Source organism: Dendropsophus ebraccatus, chromosome 11, assembly GCF_027789765.1.
Source record: "Dendropsophus ebraccatus isolate aDenEbr1 chromosome 11, aDenEbr1.pat, whole genome shotgun sequence".
NCBI classification, from domain to species: domain Eukaryota; kingdom Metazoa; phylum Chordata; class Amphibia; order Anura; family Hylidae; genus Dendropsophus; species Dendropsophus ebraccatus.
The window spans coordinates 126,666-145,032 of record NC_091464.1 but is presented as its reverse complement, the minus strand read 5'-3'; the positions used below and the strand labels follow the sequence as shown (position 1 = coordinate 145,032).

Here is an 18,367-nt window from a genome sequence, read left to right as displayed (position 1 = left end):
AACTCACAAACATATATTAATCCAGTCCAGCCTATTCTCCTGCTAGGAGAGAAAAGAGCGCTGCACCTCACACCTATGGCTGACACTAATGCCTCTCGGCTGCATATAAAAAAACATCAGAAGTTTGTATGTGAATTGATCAAGCCACACTGCCCCATGTACCAATGTGCAGGTCTCTGATACACAAGGGTCCCTACACTAAGTCCACACTGTGTCGGTCAGTGACCACCACCCCCGCCAGGCGTGCACAGGCAGGGAAGGGAGGCCATGGAACGGCCCTGCAACCCCCATGTCACAGGACCAGACCCAAACAAGCCCCCCAAAACACCCAGGCGGCAGCACCGACGGAGAAGGTTGCCCCCAAACAGCACAAGTCTGGATAAGGTATTGCATTGACCATAGCTACTGAGGATAAAATGGGAAAGACAGGAGGGATAAAAACAAGTGCACTCAGGTGTCTCCTGCTGAGGAGTGCAAAAACGCTTAGAAAAGAAAGAAACGAATACAATCCAGGAGAGAAAAGAGCGCTGCACTTCACACCTATGGCTGACACTAATGCCTCTCGGCTGCATATAAAAAAACCATCAGGAGTTTGTATGTGAATTGATCAAGCCACACTGCCCCATGTACCAACGTGCAGGTCTCTGATACACATGGGACCAGGAGACCTGCACGTTGGTACACGGGGCAATATGGCTTGATCGATTCATATTCCAACATCCTGAAGTTGTTTTTTTAAAATAGGCTTAGCAGCATTAGTATCAGCCATAGGTGTGATGTGCAGCTGCTCCTCTCTCTCCATGTCTGATCCAGAATAAGGCAAGACTCTCCAGGGGGGGGAATTTTCATCACTAAATTCATTGAAATGTTACAAGAATGGTTCCATAGAGTCCAACCGAACTCTTTCTAACAAGAGTAGCGTGTGTGGCTCACAGAATTTAAGGAGGTAAGTGGTGCACCATTGCCTACTGTACAGGAATCCCACCATTGCTTTGCCTACTCTACAGGGTTTCCACCTCAAGAGCAGAAGATTTCGGCTCCTGGGTGGGCCAGTACCCATACTGCTGAAGCCAGCCACGGGCTGAACAGAAGACATATGTCTTCAGTTAACGCTTTTGGGCCCAAGCCCTAAGAACACCCACTAGGATAAGTGTACTGTGCCTAACCCAGCAAGGAAGGGGTTAAGTGGGGGATGCAGTACATTGGCACTTTCCCCCATAGGGCCAGACAGATTGCAGAGTACTGGAGAGGAGCAGAAAACGTGAGAGGATTCAGCACTAACCCTCTGCTACACTGCAGCCTCTAGTCCTCATTACATACTCTGCACAGATTTAGCACTCACCCCTTCTGGCGGTGTCTCCCACCACACTGCAGCCTCTAGTCCTCATTACATACTCTGCACAGATTTAGCACTCACCCCTTCTGGCGGTGTCCCCCGCCACACTGCAGCCTCTAGTCACTATAACATGCACCCAGATTTTTTACTTCTTAAAATAAAAGAAATATACTAACATGTAAAAAGTACTCACCTTGTTTTTTTCTGCCATTTCTTCAATCTGATATGTTACTTTTCCAGCGTAGTGTGATATAACAAAGTTAGGATTTTTACTGAATTTGTCCAACCCAAAGCAGAAATTATGTGAAAGGTTTACTTCAAGCCGAGACTGGAGCTGGACGGCATCTGAGCGCCTGTTCAAACGACATTCCTGTAAGGTAAAAACAATAAGAATGCTATAGCCTCTGCCTTTCTTCCTGGTGGGTAAGATGCCGGTAGTTTAAGGTTGTGTTCACACAGTCACAGTTTTTTCCATTCCTTTGTTCAGTTAGCATTTGGTGCCATATGATTAGTGTTTGTGATGCACTGTGTAAGAGCACCCCAACACCTTACACAGTACAGCAATTGATTCCATATCTGTTACAATTACTGACAGAAGACAATTCACTTGAGGGTTACACAGGGCAGGCTTTATACCAGAATAAAAGGTTTCCAGCACTTACACTAAGGTCCCAAGAGCTTTATTTCTAGATCCCATAAAACAGACTTCAGCAAGATAGCTGACGCGTTTTAACTCAGGTGGTATTATTTGTAGTCATAGTAGAACACGTTTAAGCACCTGGTGGGGTATAATTCTGCAGTGCGGGGAGCTGAATTGGTTTTTTTATTTGTTATACCTCACCCCCTCCACCATTTTCATAGCCGTCCCTGGACCCATTCTATGTTATCCTTATCTTTCTGTAGATGAGGTCTCCAGAACTGGTGACAGTATTCCAGATGTGATGTCACTAGAACTCTATACAGCGGGATCACACTCTCCTCTTCCTACTTTATTGGTGTATACAATGCATATTGCACATGACCACAACCTCTACACTTTTTTTTCTCTCTGTCTTGGAAATTTTCAGGTGTCTTGTGTTCTGTCACTAACTGCAGGAAGTATTGGATCGACCATTAGGCTGTCTTTTTTTTTTTTTGATTTATGCCACAATTTTAGAAATTTTGGCAATTGCCATTTTTTGCTGCGATTCCAACAAACTTGTGGCAAAAATGTCACTACTGCAACTAAATAGCAATAAAATTAGCAGGAAAAAAGCAGTTAATAAAATTCCATGTGTGAACGAAGCCTTAGCTGTACAGTAATAACTGTTTCCCTATCGTCCCATTGGCATCACAACAGAATGGGGTATATTCGCCCCTGCGACGAAGGAATCTTTTAATGAAATAATCAATCAATCATTTTGAATCCCCTCCCACGGAAGTATAAGTAGGCCTCCCCCCCTTCACATAGTCAGTCTTTTTTCACTTCGCCTGTTTAAGCCCCAAGGGACCTTGCCCCTCCTGCCTAACTTTCTATTATTTCTATTTCAGGTACCTCTGACACAGGCCGTGTCTGTGTTTCTGGCGGCACCGTTGTTTGGACGCCGCTCGTGGACGTCACTAGCGGCCGCCGGTAAGCTCCACGCTACTTATTCCGGCTGGGAGCTATGCAAGCCGGGTTAACAGTCTCCTGGTGTTCCTTGTGAGACTTTCCTTTGCTGCCTTTCTGCGGTGATCATCTGTGTTTCCTGTGTCATCTGGACTCAGACTTCCTCTAGTGAAAGTAAGTGGAGATAGTCTCCTATTACAGGCTGCCATCTAGTGGTTAAAAAGGATATTACAGGCTAGGCCTGTATTGCTTTGCCTGCAACTTACCACTAAGCCTTTGGGATTGTAAAGTGCATCTTTATTTCAGATGTCAGCCATGGAAACCAGTCCCTCTGGGAAAAGAGGTTCCAAACGCAGGCAATTTACTTGCGCCGACTATGAGACACCCTTACCGGATGGCTATAAGTACCGTACGGAGAAATTCTTCTATCAACCTTCAGGTTTCTCATGTGTATATTACGTAATAGTTACGTGGTTGTTTCCAGTCCATTGTACTTCCTGTCGGCCAAAGCCTAATGAGGAACCCGATGTACAAGACGTTGTTGTATGGGTCAAAGATTACGTTGAGAAATCATTGAATAATAAGGAATGTCGCCATTCTTGTCATAAAAAGAGATCTAAACGTAGTATATCTCCTTCAGTATCCCAGCCTTTAAGTACTTTCAATTAGGAGGTTTTTCTCCTTCTCCTCCTCCAGTTAAGTCTGTGTTTTCTGCCTTAGGGGTCTATTGTAAAGGTGATTGATGAAAATAGATCATCATCATCGTCAGAGTCTTCTTCTCCCTCTGAGGACGACAATGAGACCTTCAAGGGATATTTCCCTATGGACAGCAATACAAATTACGTAGAGCTGTCCAGGAGGAGATTCATCCGGAGGAACGAGAGGACGGGGGTTTTCATACCAGAAAGCCTAGGGCTTTTTCGGTTGGACATCTTTATCCATGATGCAAAATGAGTGGAAGAAACCGGAAAAAGCTCCGGTTTTAAATAAAAAGTTCAAAACCTTATATGTCCTCAAGGAGGAACATTGTAAGGATTGGAATGAGCCTCCCAAGGTGGATACAGCAATAGCAAAGTTATCCAAAAATACGGTTTTACCAGCTGAGGATGGCTCCAACCTAAAAGATCCCATGGACAGAAGGGTAGAGGTGGCATTTAAAAGATCCTACAATGCTGCTACAGCTCAAGGAGCTGTGTGTATTTCTTCCTTCGAGGTTTCCAGGAGCCTCAGGAGGTGGTTGGCTAAAGTCCAAGAGGATCTGGAAGGTGGGGTGAACAGGGACAAGGTCCTTCATTCATTCAAAAAGGTTAATATGGCTATAGATTTTCTATGCGCCTCGCAAGGAACCAGATTAGCCGCAAAATCCATGGCCCTTTCTACAGCCGGACGTAGAGCCCTTGGGCTGGTGATTCCAATTCAAAATTCCAACTATGCAATTTAGAATACCAACCGGGCAGATTATTCGGCCCTGAATTGGATAAAATTATGGAGGAAATGTCTGATAAAAAGGGTAAATCACTACCACTGACCTCTTCTAGCGGATCATACAAAAATCGTAGTTCCTTTCGTAGAACGCGATCCCCTCAGAGAGGAAAAAGTCGTTACCAATCCAAGGGGAAGGGCAGATATTACAAAAAAAGAGGTGGAGGTAACCAGCAGAAGAAGAAGTCCACAAAGAAACCGGACTTCTGACACCAGAAGTATATCTGTGGGGGGGCGTCTAGTTCATTTTCTTCACGCTTGGGAAACATTAATAAAGGATCCTTGGATCATAAGCATTATCAGACAGGGTTATGTGCTTCCTTTATCAACTCCCCCCCCCCGCCCAAGGTTTCTTACCTCCCGTTATCTAGGTCCGATAAAACATCCGGTGCTGGAAGAAGAGATTCTCCATCTCCTAGCGGTCGAAGCCTTAGAGGACGTCCCTCAGTCGGACATCGGTCTAGGTATATATTCTCCAGTGTTTCTCGTGCCAAAGCCATCCGGAAAGTGGAGGCTTATTATAGATCTAAGGTATCTAAATCGGTTCATGGAGAAGAAAAAATTCTGCATGGAGAATATAAAGACCGTAAAAACAAGGAATAAAGATTATACCTTATCTCGACGACTGGTTGATTATGGCTCAGACTCAGACTCTTCTGAGTGCTCAACTGGAATATGTCATGGACATTTTGCTCCAGTTGGGATGGCTAGTCAACCAGGAGAAATCAGACCTGATCCCGTCCACAACGAAGTCCTTCCTAGGGTTCATCATAGACTCCAGACAGATGAAATTATTTCTTTCTCCTCCCAGAGTGATTCGGATCCAGAGAGGCGCACAGTTTCTCATTCCTCCTCGACAGGTCTCACTCCGGACCCTAATGAGATTCCTGGGACTGCTCTCCTCTGCAGCGGAGGCAGTTCCATGGGCTCTCTGGCATATGAGATATCTCCAGAGAGAAGTTCTGTCTGCATGGAACCGGAGACTAGAAGACCTAGACGCTCTGCATGTCCTGTCAACAGAGACAAGACAGTCCCTAACTTGGTGGAGACAAGTAGTGCATGGAGTTTCGATAGCCGAACCACAGTGGACCACGATTACGACAGACGCCTCAGGCTCAGGTTGGGGTGCACATCTGGAGGAGAAGATGGTTTCGGGAGTATGGAGCAGACAGGAATCCTCCCTTCCATCCAATGTTCGAGAGCTCAGAGCAATCTACCTAGCTCTGTTACACTTCTCCCCAATGTTAGCACAGAAGGCTGTTCGGATCAGGACGGACAACATCGCTTGTGTGGCGTATATCAACAAGCAAGGAGGTACCAGATCATCTCTACTTCTCAGAGAAGTAGAGTGTATCTTCAGATGGGCAGAGCCCAGAATAGCCAGGCTATCTGCTCTACACATCAGGGGCATCCACACCTTGGCGGATCGATTGAGTCGAGGGTTAACGGTCCCGGGAGAATGGTCTCTTTCCAGGAGAGTGTTCATTCAGTTAACCCGGAGATGGGGGTCTTTCAGAAATAGACCTCATGGCATCAGCAGAGAATGCCAAACTGAAGAACTTTTGTTCCCTCTACTCGGTAGACAATCCGTCGATAGTAGACGCCATGTCCATACGATGGACATTCCAGCTTGCCTACATATTTCCTCCAATCTCTATGATACCGAGGGTTCTCATAAAGATCAGGATGGATCAGACGTCAGTGATCATAATCACTCCATTTTGGCCCAAGAGGTCATGGTTCACCCTCCTCATGAATATGAGCAGCGGGGAGTTCTGGAAACTCCCGTTAATACCAGATCTGATATCGCAGGGACATCATCTATGCCAGGACCTTCAGAGTCTCAGTCTCACAGCGTGGAGATTGAGGGGGCCATATTAAATTCCCGAGGTTTTTCTGAAAGGGTGCTCTCTACGTTGTCTCAAGCTCGTAGTGCATCTACTAACAAGTCTTATTCCCGGATATGGAAGATCTTTCAGGCTTGGTGCCTTTCAAAGCAAATCAACCCTTCAAAACCTAATACTCCTCAGTTATTAGAATTTTTTCAAGAAGGGTTTGATAAAGGATTAACACCGAGCTCCATTAAGGTTCAGAAAGTGGCAATTTCTGCCCATCTGAATTATAAGTTGTTCCAAATTCTGGATATCAAGAATTTTGTCAAAGGCATAACAAGATTGAGACCTAGAGTCACCAAACATGTGGACTCCTGGGATTTGTCTTTTGTCCTCAGAAGTCTTTGCCTTCCTCCCTTTGAACCTCTGGAAGAGGTTGACCTAAAATTTCTTACATTTAAGTGTACCCTTACCCTACTTTTGGCAGTAACATCTGCTAAACGAGTAGGAGAGCTAGGATCCACGCCTCCATATGTCATCTTCGCTGAGGACAAAGTGACACTCAGATTTCTACCAGGCTTCCTGCCAAAAGTTCCTTCATTTGCCAATAATTTTCCCCTACGGCCCAACCGCAGAGTCAACTTGATCTCTCCTTGCTGGATGTTTCCAAAGCTCTAAAAATTTACCTATCCAGAGTGGATTCGTTTAGGAAGGAAGAAAACCTGTTAATTTTGTTTTCGGGGAAAAATAAGGGGAAAAGAGCATCCAAACCTTCCATCTCCCGATGGATTTGTGATTCTATTGGGTTATGCCATTCTTCCGCAGGGAAATCTCCACCGGAAATTACAAGGGCCCATTCCACTAGATCAGTGGCTTCCTCTTGGGCAGAAAGAGCAGCGGTACCATTACAGGATATTTGTCAAGCTGCCTCATGGTCGTCATTGTCTACCTTTGTCAGGCATTACAGGATTGAAGAAAATCTTTCATCAAGAACGGCCTTCGCCAGGGCTGTTCTCAACGCTGCCTCTATAGACGACCCACCCTAAGGGAATTTACTTGCTAGTTCCCCATTCTGTTGTGATGCCAATGGGATGATAGGGAAGCAAAAATTATTATGTTAATTTGTTTTCCCTGAGACCCATTGGCATCACAAGACTCCCTCCCTGCTATGTTTCGTGTTATGAGACTGACTATGTGAAGGGGGGGGGGCTACTTATACTTCCGTGGAAGGGGATTAAAAATGATTGATTGATTATTTCATTAAAAGATTCCTTCGTCCCAGGGGCTCGCAGGGGCGAATATACCCCATTCTGTTGTAATGCCAATGGGTCTCAGGGAAAACAAATTAACATAATAATTTTTGCTTCCAAACACCTCGGTTCCCGAATGTTCAGTAATCAAACATTGCTCGGTATCTAAACGAAATCAGGGTAAATAAGTGTCAGCAAATTGTTATTGAAATGTTTGGAATCCAAGGTTACAGGATCATAATGACAGGAATCCCCGCTCCAAACAGGTGGGTGGCAGCCAGAGAGGGGCTCCCTGCCGGGCATTTCTGGTGACCCGGAGCTCCTGCACAGTCCTCCCTCTCCAGGTGGCTGGCGCACTGAGCTGCATAGGGGAGGGAGGATGTCACTGTGCACAAAGATGGTGTCTCCGAAAATACACTGGTCAACAGCATCCCAACACCTAGAAGATCTTCATACTACTGTACAAGGGGTCCATTCACTAACATGCTTACTAGGGGTCTGCCAAATACAGCACACTGTCAGAACCTCGGGTAGGGCCTGGGTGCTGACAGATTCCCTTTAATAGCTGTCGTTTGAACACTGCTGTCCTATGGTGTTCCCATTCAGCAAGCTCTTCACGATGTCCCACTTCTCAGTCAGCCAATCACAGTTATATAACTTTGTAATGTGTTAATTAAGGAAAAAACATTAAAAAAGGCAGGCATTGTCCTTTAAACTACAAAATATAACAAATACTTTTTTATTTCAGTAATATGTAAACTCCTGAGATATGTATAAAGGTTTAGTAAGGACAAACCTCATTCAGCAATGAAAATACACTGTGTGGCGTTCCTTCAATAAGCTCCACGCATCGCTCATTATCCTGGTAAGTGACAAACGACCATTCCAGCCCTTCTGCTGCATACTCATCCTTCAACATGACAAAACATAAGAGAGACGTCAGACTTCATTATAAAAGACCATCATGAGGAGGAGATAGAAGCTGCTTTACTTAAAGTGTCCCTGTCATTATAACTTTCAAAATCTAAATCAACAGTATATGCAAAATAAAGCAAGTCTGCAATATACATTGATTATTATTTTTTTTGTTATCATGCTTTAAAGCAAAGCTGAACTTACCAGAAATCCAGGACCAGTCTCCTGAAGGTAGCTATATAACAGCTATACGTACTGTATCCAGCTCTAGTCTCCTGACTGCTATATAACAGCTATACTTACTGTATCCAGGTCCAGTGTCCTGAAGGCAGCTATATACCAGCTATACTTACTGTATCCAGCTCCAGTGTCCTGAGGGCAGCTATATACCAGCTATACTTACTGTATCCAGGTCCAGTCTCCTGAAGGCTCCTATATAACAGCTATACTTACTGTATCCAGGTCCAGTCTCCTGAAGGCAGCTATATACCAGCTATACTTACTGTATCCAGCTCCAGTGTCCTGAGGGCAGCTATATAACAGCTATACTTACTGTATACAGGTCCAGTCTCCTGAAGGCAGCTATATACCAGCTATACTTACTGTATCCAGGTCCAGTCTCCTGACTGCTATATAACAGCTATACTTACTGTATCCAGGTCCAGTCTCCTGAAGGCAGCTATATAACAGCTATACTTACTGTATCCAGGTCCAGTCTCCTGAGGGCAGCTATATAACAGCTATACTTACTGTATCCAGGTCCAGTCTCCTGACTGCTATATACCAGCAATACTTACTGTATCCAGGTCTAGACTCCTGAAGGCTGCTATATAACAGATATACTTACTGCTTCCAGGTCCAGTCTCCTGAAGGCAGCTATATACCAGCTATACTTACTGTATACAGGTCCAGTCTCCTGACTGCTATATACCAGCTATACTTACTGTACTTACTGTATCCAGGTCCAGTCTACTGAAGGCAGATTTTCTGACTTTTGCTGGTTGAAAAAGACAGACTAAACACAGGAACTGCAGCCAGTACAGAGAGTCACGGCTCAGTGTATCCATCAATCACATGATTGCCTTCTTTCTGTGAGCGCTCAGATGGCCCAGGATACACAGGACTTCCTGTTTCCTGTTTTTGAGGAAAAAAAACTGTCAGAAAACAGGAAGTGCTGTGTCCTCCACGATAACTTAAAAAAAAAAAAAATTATGTAAATTGTAAACTTACTTTATTTCACATCTATTGCTGATTTAGATTTTGAAAGTTGTACAACATGGTCACTTTAATAACACAGAATAAGTCGACTTTCTTCATGGCAAATGTTTGATGAGAACATTAATTTAGTTGTCCTATAGTGCGAACACAGCGATGCTAGAAGTGTCCACACAGTGTATCACAGGATAAATACAGCGCTGTATTAGTCTACAGAATAACACACAGGATAATGGCTACCATATTACATGGCCCGATGTTCTGGTGGAGGCGACCTGTCACCTCCGCACTCACTTCCCCCTTGTTCCCCGCTTGCTGACTGTGCTTGTACACACTCAGATAGAGAGCGTCAGTGGCGGTCTCCTATTACATGGAGCGATGCGCAGCAGACCGTCGCTGCACAAATAGTGCCCTTTCAAAATGTTCTATTACACTAAAGATTATCGCCCTGAACGGTTGGTAATCGGCCAAGTAAAAACGCTCCAACACACATGACCATGCCCGAGCCAAAACACTTGGCCTGTTCTGATACAAGCACAGATACGTCAGTAACTTATCTTAACACATCTATAACTCAGAAGCAGGAATTGTGGTGTGAACAAGGTCTTATACACCTTATGTACCTGCTGAACTTTCATGTAGTGAGACACAAAATGCTGCTGAAGTTTCTCATTCGCGTAGTTAATGCATAACTGCTCCAAACTGTTCTGTGGGAAAGATTCAAATCCATAAACATCAAGTAAACCTGGAAGAAAAAAAAGACAACATTAAAAAACCATATTGCCATCATCATCAGATGATTTCTATTATATATTGTCTAATAGCCGAATGATAAGCCGTGTTCCCAATGCGGGGTCAGAGTGGGAAAAGGCGACTGTCTGTATTGACATGATGGCCATTGGCGGCCATCATCATCAATAGACGGACACCTTACCCTGATATAAGACGTAGAACCGAGCCTAAAGGAGTTGTGTCATGAAGCTAAGTTGGCAAAATTGCTGTGGTGTGCTGGTTTTAGTAAAGTAACTGACATCACTGGATTAAAAGGGTTAAAAGCTGCTGATACCCCCCTATTGTACATGGGGCTCGGAGGAGGCTGCCATGTGTCTTACCTTCCTCCCTCACGCTGTTCCTGTGCAGTAATCCTTGGGTCGGAGCACAGGTAGGAGCACTGCCCCGCGCCCCAATAGTGCATTCTAATGATAATAAATGGAGCAAACGAGGATCAGCGCTATGGGGGTGGGGCAGTGCTCCTACCTGTGCTCCGGACCGAGGATTACACTGCTAACAGCACCTAGCAGGAAGGTAAGAGAAACCCAGTGCACAATAGATTTGTCTCACCTGTTGATAGTTCCCCTTTAATGACTCCCTGGTTTTCTCTCTGAATTGTGACCCCATTGTTGCCAAGCAACAGTGCACACACACAATCTTAGTAGGTCATTACCAAAACAATGCAGGCACATGCCAATCCCCATAGAAAACCCCTCCTGCTCTGGACAGTTCCTGAAATGGACAGAGGTGGCAGCAGAGAGCACTGTGTCAGACTGGAGAGAATACACCACTTCCTGCAAGACATACAGCAGCTGAAAAGTACTGGAAGACAAATTACAAATCTATATAAAACTTGCTGACATCGGTTAGAAAAAATAAATATATTATCTCCGGAGAACCCCTTTTACCCCCTGTGGGCCAAATTGTTCTCCTCTTGCTGTGCACTGCCCCCACCCCAAATAGGAAGGAGGTTAGATCAATGGGTATTCCGCTCAAACATAACTTCTGATATGTTGCTGCCCATGGTGAGACTAAGTTTCTTCCATACTTAGCTATTCAATTTCCTTCCCCCATTTTTGAGCTGCTGTTTTCTGCTGTGAGCTTTTCTCTATCTCCCCTCCTCCCTTCTGAGACAGCTGATGTCCCTGGCAGGCTCTATCTGCAATATTTGAGCTTCTTGGTAATGCCCGGTGGGTTAATCACTGTTAATCTACTAAGTTTATCAGCAACTTGACCTCCCAGTATTACAAAGAATGCAGAAAGTTGCAGATAGGGACTTGTTTAGATCCTCACTTAATCTCCTGGGGGCCCGACAGTAAGTCGCATATTTTAAAGGAAAAGAACACCTGAGTCCCGGAGTGAATGTCCACTGTATAGGTGGGTACGGTGTGTATGTTCTGAGACTTAGGACTGTAGTATGCTACTCCATTTAGTGTCACTGTGCTGCAGAACACTATAAGGGTACAAACACACACACCGTTTATGCAGCGTATTTTCTGCTGCGATACGCAGCACATACGCAGAAGATTAGATCTAAATAACTGAACACAGCATCAAATCTGCTGCAGGTGTGTGTGTTTGTACCCTTAAGCTATAGCTGCAGGAAAACTAATGTATGGGTTAAGTGTTTTTGGATTGTGTGTTTTGGCCTAGGTTTATTCGTAAGCTATGTGGAGATCCAATCCCTGTGGTACCTCACACCAAGCCCTCCCTTCAATCACAGCCTATCCTTAGATCCTGGCCTTTGATTCTGCCACAAGGTGGGTTTCCCCCAATCCTAGAGTTCCAGAGCTAGCCATGTCTGGCTAGAGATACTTTAATGGAGTGAAAGAGATAGGGGATAACTTATCTACACATAGGAGCTATCAGAGGAGGAAAACGGAGGATTGTCTAAGAAACTATTCAAGCCGAGACCCTGTTTCAAGTCGTAACTATTCCTGAAGGGTCACCCTGATGGCTAGCTTCCCTGATCATGTCTCACTCAGTGCCCACAGGATAGCCAAGGCGGACATTCATCCCCGTGGACGCAGGTACTTTTCTATTGCCCCCTCCAAGGTGGTCAGAGCCTCCTTTTGATGAGAACCTTTGGGTCTAGACGAACCTAACCTGCTGATTGGTCCCTATTGCACAGAAGATCCAGAGGAGGAAGGAATGTATCTTACCTTCCTCCTCTGTGCCGTTCCGATGCAGTTAGTCGTGTGCTTCACAGTCCGGTAAGATCACTAGGAGCACTGCCCTCCTTCATAGCGCCAATCAAGCCCACCCCTGGAAGGGGGGCGGGCTGGATTGGCACTATGGGGGCAGGCAGTGCTCCTTAAGGGTGCCCCAGTGCTCCTAACAGTTTCACCGAACCGTGGAGCACACACTGGCACCAGAATGGCGCTGAGGAGGAAAGTAAGAGACATACCTTCCTCCTCTGTGTCTCCTGTGCAATAGGGACATATCGGCAGGTAAGTTTAGTCTAACCTGCTGATAGTTCCCCTTTAAGAGAAGTAACTGAATTACCACTTAAGATATGTGTTATAAACAAAAGAGAATAAACCTTTACTACCAATATATTAATAAATTACACTGCTTGAAAAAATAAAGAGAACAGTTAACACAATATAACTTAATTGCACCTTTATGGAATCACCATGTCCAGTTATGAAGCACTGATGGGGAATCCATTTTTCCTGCTTTTATGCAAATAGAACAATTAACAGATAGAAATTATTGGCAAATAGCAGGACACCCCCTATAATGGAGAGATTCTGCAGTTGGGGACCACACACCATGTCTCTGTTCTCATCCCTTCTGGCTGTTTTTTTGGGTCACTTTTGCATTTTGTCATTGCTCTCAACCATGGAGGTAATTTGAGACCTACAACCCACACAAGTGGCTCAGGTAGTGCAGCTCATTCAGGATGGCACATCAATGCGAGCTGTGGCAAGAAGGAGAGCTGTGTCTGTCAGCGTAGTGTCCAGAGGCTGGAGGCTACCAGGAGATGGGACGGCACACCAGGAGACATGGAGGAGGCCGTAGTGTCCAGAGGCTGGAGGCTACCAGGAGACAGGCCAGTACACCAGGAGATGTGGAGGAGGCCGTAGTGTCCAGAGGCTGGAGGCTACCAGGAGACAGGCCAGTACACCAGGAGATGTGGAGGAGGCCGTAGTGTCCAGAGGCTGGAGGCTACCAGGAGACAGGCCAGTACACCAGGAGATGTGGAGGCCGTAGTGTCCAGAGGCTGGAGGCTACTAGGAGACAGGCCAGTACACCAGGAGACGTGGAGGAGGCCGTAGTGTCCAGAGGCTGGAGGCTACCAGGAGACAGGCCAGTACACCAGGAGATGTGGAGGCCGTAGTGTCCAGAGGCTGGAGGCTACTAGGAGACAGGCCAGTACACCAGGAGACATGGAGGAGGCCGTAGTGTCCAGAGGCTGGAGGCTACTAGGAGACAGGCCAGTACACCAGGAGATGTGGAGGAGGCCGTAGTGTCCAGAGGCTGGAGGCTACCAGGAGATGGGACGGCACACCAGGAGACATGGAGGAGGCCGTAGTGTCCAGAGGCTGGAGGCTACCAGGAGACAGGCCAGTACACCAGGAGATGTGGAGGAGGCCGTAGTGTCCAGAGGCTGGAGGAGCTACATGGAGACAGGCCAGTACACCAGGAGACATGGAGGAGGCCATAGTGTCCAGAGGCTGGAGGCTACCAGGAGACAGGCCAGTACACCAGGAGACATGGAGGAGGCCGTAGTGTCCAGAGGCTGGAGGAGCTACATGGAGACAGGCCAGTACACCAGGAGACGTGGAGGAGGCCGTAGTGTCCAGAGGCTGGAGGCTACTAGGAGACATGCCAGTACACCAGGAGACGTGGAGGAGGCCGTAGTGTCCAGAGGCTGGAGGCTACTAGGAGACAGGCCAGTACACCAGGAGATGTGGAGGAGGCTGTAGGAGGGCAACAACCCAGCAGCAGGACCACTACCTCCGCCTTTGTGCAAGGAGGACCAGGAGGAGCACTGCCAGAGCCCTGCACAATGACCTCCGGCAGCCACACGTGTCTGCACAAATAGTTAAACACCGACTCCATGAGGTATGAGGGTCCGACATCCACAGGTGGGGGTTGTGCTCACAGCCCAACACTGTGCAGGATGCTTGGCATTTACCAGAGAACACCAAGATTGGCAGATTCACTACTGGCGCCCTCTGTGCTCCTCACAGATAAGAGCAGGTTCACACTGAGCACATGTGACAGACGGGACAGAGTCTGGAGACACTGTGGAGAGCGATCTGCTGCCTGCATGAGCGGTCTGGCAGTGGGTCAGTAATGGTGGTGGTGGTGGGGGGGGGGGGGGGCTGCACAGCCCTCCATGTGCTGCCAGAGGTAGCCTGACTGCCATTAGGTACCAAGATCAGACCCTCGGAGCCCATATGATGGTGCGGTTGGGGTTCCTCCTAATCCAGGACAATGCTAGACCTCATGTGGCTGGAGTGTGTCAGCAGTTCCTGCAAGATGAAGGCAGTGAAGCTATGGACTGGCCGCCCGTTTCCCTGTCCTGAATCCGATTGAGCACATAATTATCATAATTTTTATTTATATATAGTGTCAGATTCCGCAGCACTTTACAATTCTGGGGGTACATACATAGACAAAAATCAGACATTACAGAGATATGAAGAGTACCATTGTGAGTATATAGGAATAAAGTCATTATGGATAAAAGCCTGTACTGTATGCCTCGCAATGTTATCGGTAAGGGCCAACAATCCGGATCATTTATCTACAATACTAGAAGCAAAGCACGACTTGTGGTAATAAAAATACTAAATCCTTTACCAAGAAAATTGTTCCATCTCCCAGATTCAGAACAGATGTGTTTATTGATTGTAGTCACCAGCCAGTCAAACAATCTGCAGATGACAACGTGATCAGTCTATCAGTACTAACATTTCAGCATTAACAACAATTCGGATTTTAAAAAGGTGCATAAATAATTCTTACAGCACAATCAGAATTATTCCCCCCGTCCCAATTGTAAATTACAGCTGCAAAACTGACAACCTTTCAAAAAAAAAAAAAAAAAAAAAAAAAAAAAGAAGAGGAAGAGGAAGAAGAAGTTTCACCACACAAAATGGCACATGGGCTAGTTATATACAAGGGCAACGAATCCACCAAACACACACAAGGATCCTTTGAGACCTTTCCATTGAGTGGCCCCTCACTATACCACAAATCTTGGAGGAGAGATTGGTCATGACCCACTGGCAGGGCAGTTTCTAGGTCATTTTGGCAACAGGGCGAATTTTGATAAAAGCGCCCACGACGCCCCCCCCCCCCCCCCCCCCCCCACCACCTCACTCAGTTCCGCTCTTTTATCAAGATTCAGGATACTAGGAAGAAGCAGTGTGTGTATTGCAGCATAGAGCAGTGCAGCGCTCCTAACAGATAATGTTCTATTCAATACAAATTCATCATACAGGGACTCCCAGGTGACGTCTTCTTTGATCTGAGGCGCCACTTTCACTTTCTCTCTCCATCCGGCTCAGACCACCATGACGGTTTCTTGCAGCTACAATTCATCTATTCTGAACCTGCCAGACAAACATCTCAGGATCCGCACTTCCAGAAACTTCCTTCCCACCTATAAGGTCCCAAACTGTATGCTGGGAGAGCTGGATGACCTCCATTACACTGACATACAGGATGCTGGGAAAGCTGGGTGACCTCCAGGCCCGGACTGGCCATAGGGCAGTTCTGGCAAATGCCAGAGGGGCCGCCCCCTCCGTGGGCCGGTCCGGACCCCTCCATACCCGGCTATTTCCTCCCCCAACTCCTGTAATCTCCTGATGCTGCCCAGCCAATCACACAGCCCTGCAGCATCAGGAGGTTACAGGCTGCATTCTTACTCACAGTGCAGTGCGGCCTCCTCTTCTTCCTGTCCCGGGAAGCCCCGCCCCCTGCTGCCCATGTTAGTTCTGGGTCCTGCAGAGATCACATGACCTCCCCTGCAAAGGTCACATGATCTCCCTCACTGAAGGCCGGGGGCAGCGCCTGTGTCTGACTCTCCTCCTCCCTATCAGCAGCAGCAGTAGTAGAAGTAGTAGTCGGGACAGAGGAGGAACCATCATCATCATCAGCAGCAGCAGAAGAGTGTGTGAGTAATTGAGGCACAGACCACTACTACACCCACCATTATTCCCCAGACCACTACTACACCCACCATTATGCCCCCAGACCACTACTACATTCATCATTATGCCCCCAGACCACTACTACACCCACCATTATGTCCCCAGACCACTACTACACCCACCATTATGCCCCCAGACCACTACTACACCCACCATTATGCCCCCAGACCACTACTACACCCACCATTATGTCCCCAGAACACTGCTACACCCCACCATTATGCCCCCAGACCACTACTACACCCACCATTATGCCCCCAGACCACTACTACACCCACCATTATTCCCCAGAACACTACTACACCCATCATTATGCCCCCAGACCACTACTACACCCACCATTATTCCCCAGACCACTACTACACCCACCATTATTCCCCAGACCACTACTACACCCATCATTATGCCCCCAGACCACTACTACACCCATCATTATGCCCTCAGACCACTACTACACCCACCAATATGCCCCCAGACCACTACTACACCCACCATTATGCCCCCAGACCACTACTACACCCATCATTATGCCCCCAGAACACTGCTACACCCACCATTATGCCCCCAGACCACTACTACACCCATCATTATGCCCTCAGACCACTACTACACCCATCATTATGCCCCCAGACCACTACTACACCCCACTATTATGCCCCCAGACCACTACTACACCCATCATTATGCCCCCAGAACACTGCTACACCCCACCATTATGCCCCCAGACCATACCTCCCAACTTTGGCTGAGAGGAAAGAGGGACATGGAGACGCCCCTAACCCCACCCAAGACACGCCCTAAACCCCAAGACACGCCCCTAAATCAGTCATAAACATGATGTTTCGGCGAGTCGATCGCCATTTTCACGCTTCAAAATGGTCAAGAATTAATTTGCTGGCACCAAAATCATGGCTTGTGCTGCTAACATTTGTTATCTGTCTATCTATCTACCTATCTATCTATCTATCTATCTATCTCCTAGAGATAGATAGATAGATAGATAGATAGATAGATAGATAGATAGATAGATAGATAAATAGATAGGAGATAAATAAATAAATAAATAGATAGGAGATAGATAGGAGATAGATAGATAGGAGATAGATAGATGGGAGATAGATAGATAGATAGATAGACAGACAGACAGAATATAGATAGATAGATAGATAGATAGATAGATAGATAGATAGATAGATAGATGGGAGATAGATAGATAGATAGATAGATAGATAGACAGACAGACAGACAGATAGATAGATAGGAGATAGATAGGAGATAGATAGATAGGAGATAGATAGATAGATAGATAGATAGATAGATAGATAGATGGGAGATAGATAGATAGATAGACAGATAGATAGATCGTAGATAGATAGATAGGAGATAGATAGATAGATAGGAGATAGATAGATAGATAGATAGATAGACAGATAGATAGAAGATAGATAGATAGATAGATAGATAGATAGATAGATAGATAGATAGACAGAATATAGATAGATAGATAGATAGATAGATAGATAGATAGATAGGAGATAGATAAATAGATAGATAGGAGATAGATAGATAGATAGGAGATAGATAGATAGATAGATAGATAGATAGATAGATAGATAGATAGATAGATAGATTATCTATCTATCTCCTATCTATCTATCTATCTATCTATCTATCTCCTATCTATCTATCTATCTATCTCCTAGAGATAGAAAAAAAGGGGAAGAAGCCGCACCTCCAGTTCCAGGTGGCGGGTGCTGTACGGAGTAAGCCCCTAGGCTCGGGGTCCCAACAAATATCGAAGAAAATTC

General features: G+C 46.1%; 1 protein-coding gene across 5 annotated transcripts in view; it reads right to left on the bottom strand.

Moving 5' to 3' along the window:
- The window catches only part of MYO19 (myosin XIX), a 171,523-nt gene that overhangs the window by 48,632 nt on the left and 104,524 nt on the right, over positions 1-18,367 (bottom strand). For all 5 annotated transcript variants that reach the window (XM_069945889.1, XM_069945890.1, XM_069945894.1 and 2 more), the window contains 4 exons: positions 15,205-15,278; positions 10,242-10,363; positions 8,285-8,398; positions 1,530-1,706 (listed from right to left, as the gene is read on the bottom strand). In XM_069945889.1, the coding sequence (XP_069801990.1) occupies positions 1,530-1,706; positions 8,285-8,398; positions 10,242-10,363; positions 15,205-15,278 (487 nt within the window). The remainder of the gene's footprint in view (positions 1-1,529; positions 1,707-8,284; positions 8,399-10,241; positions 10,364-15,204; positions 15,279-18,367) is intronic.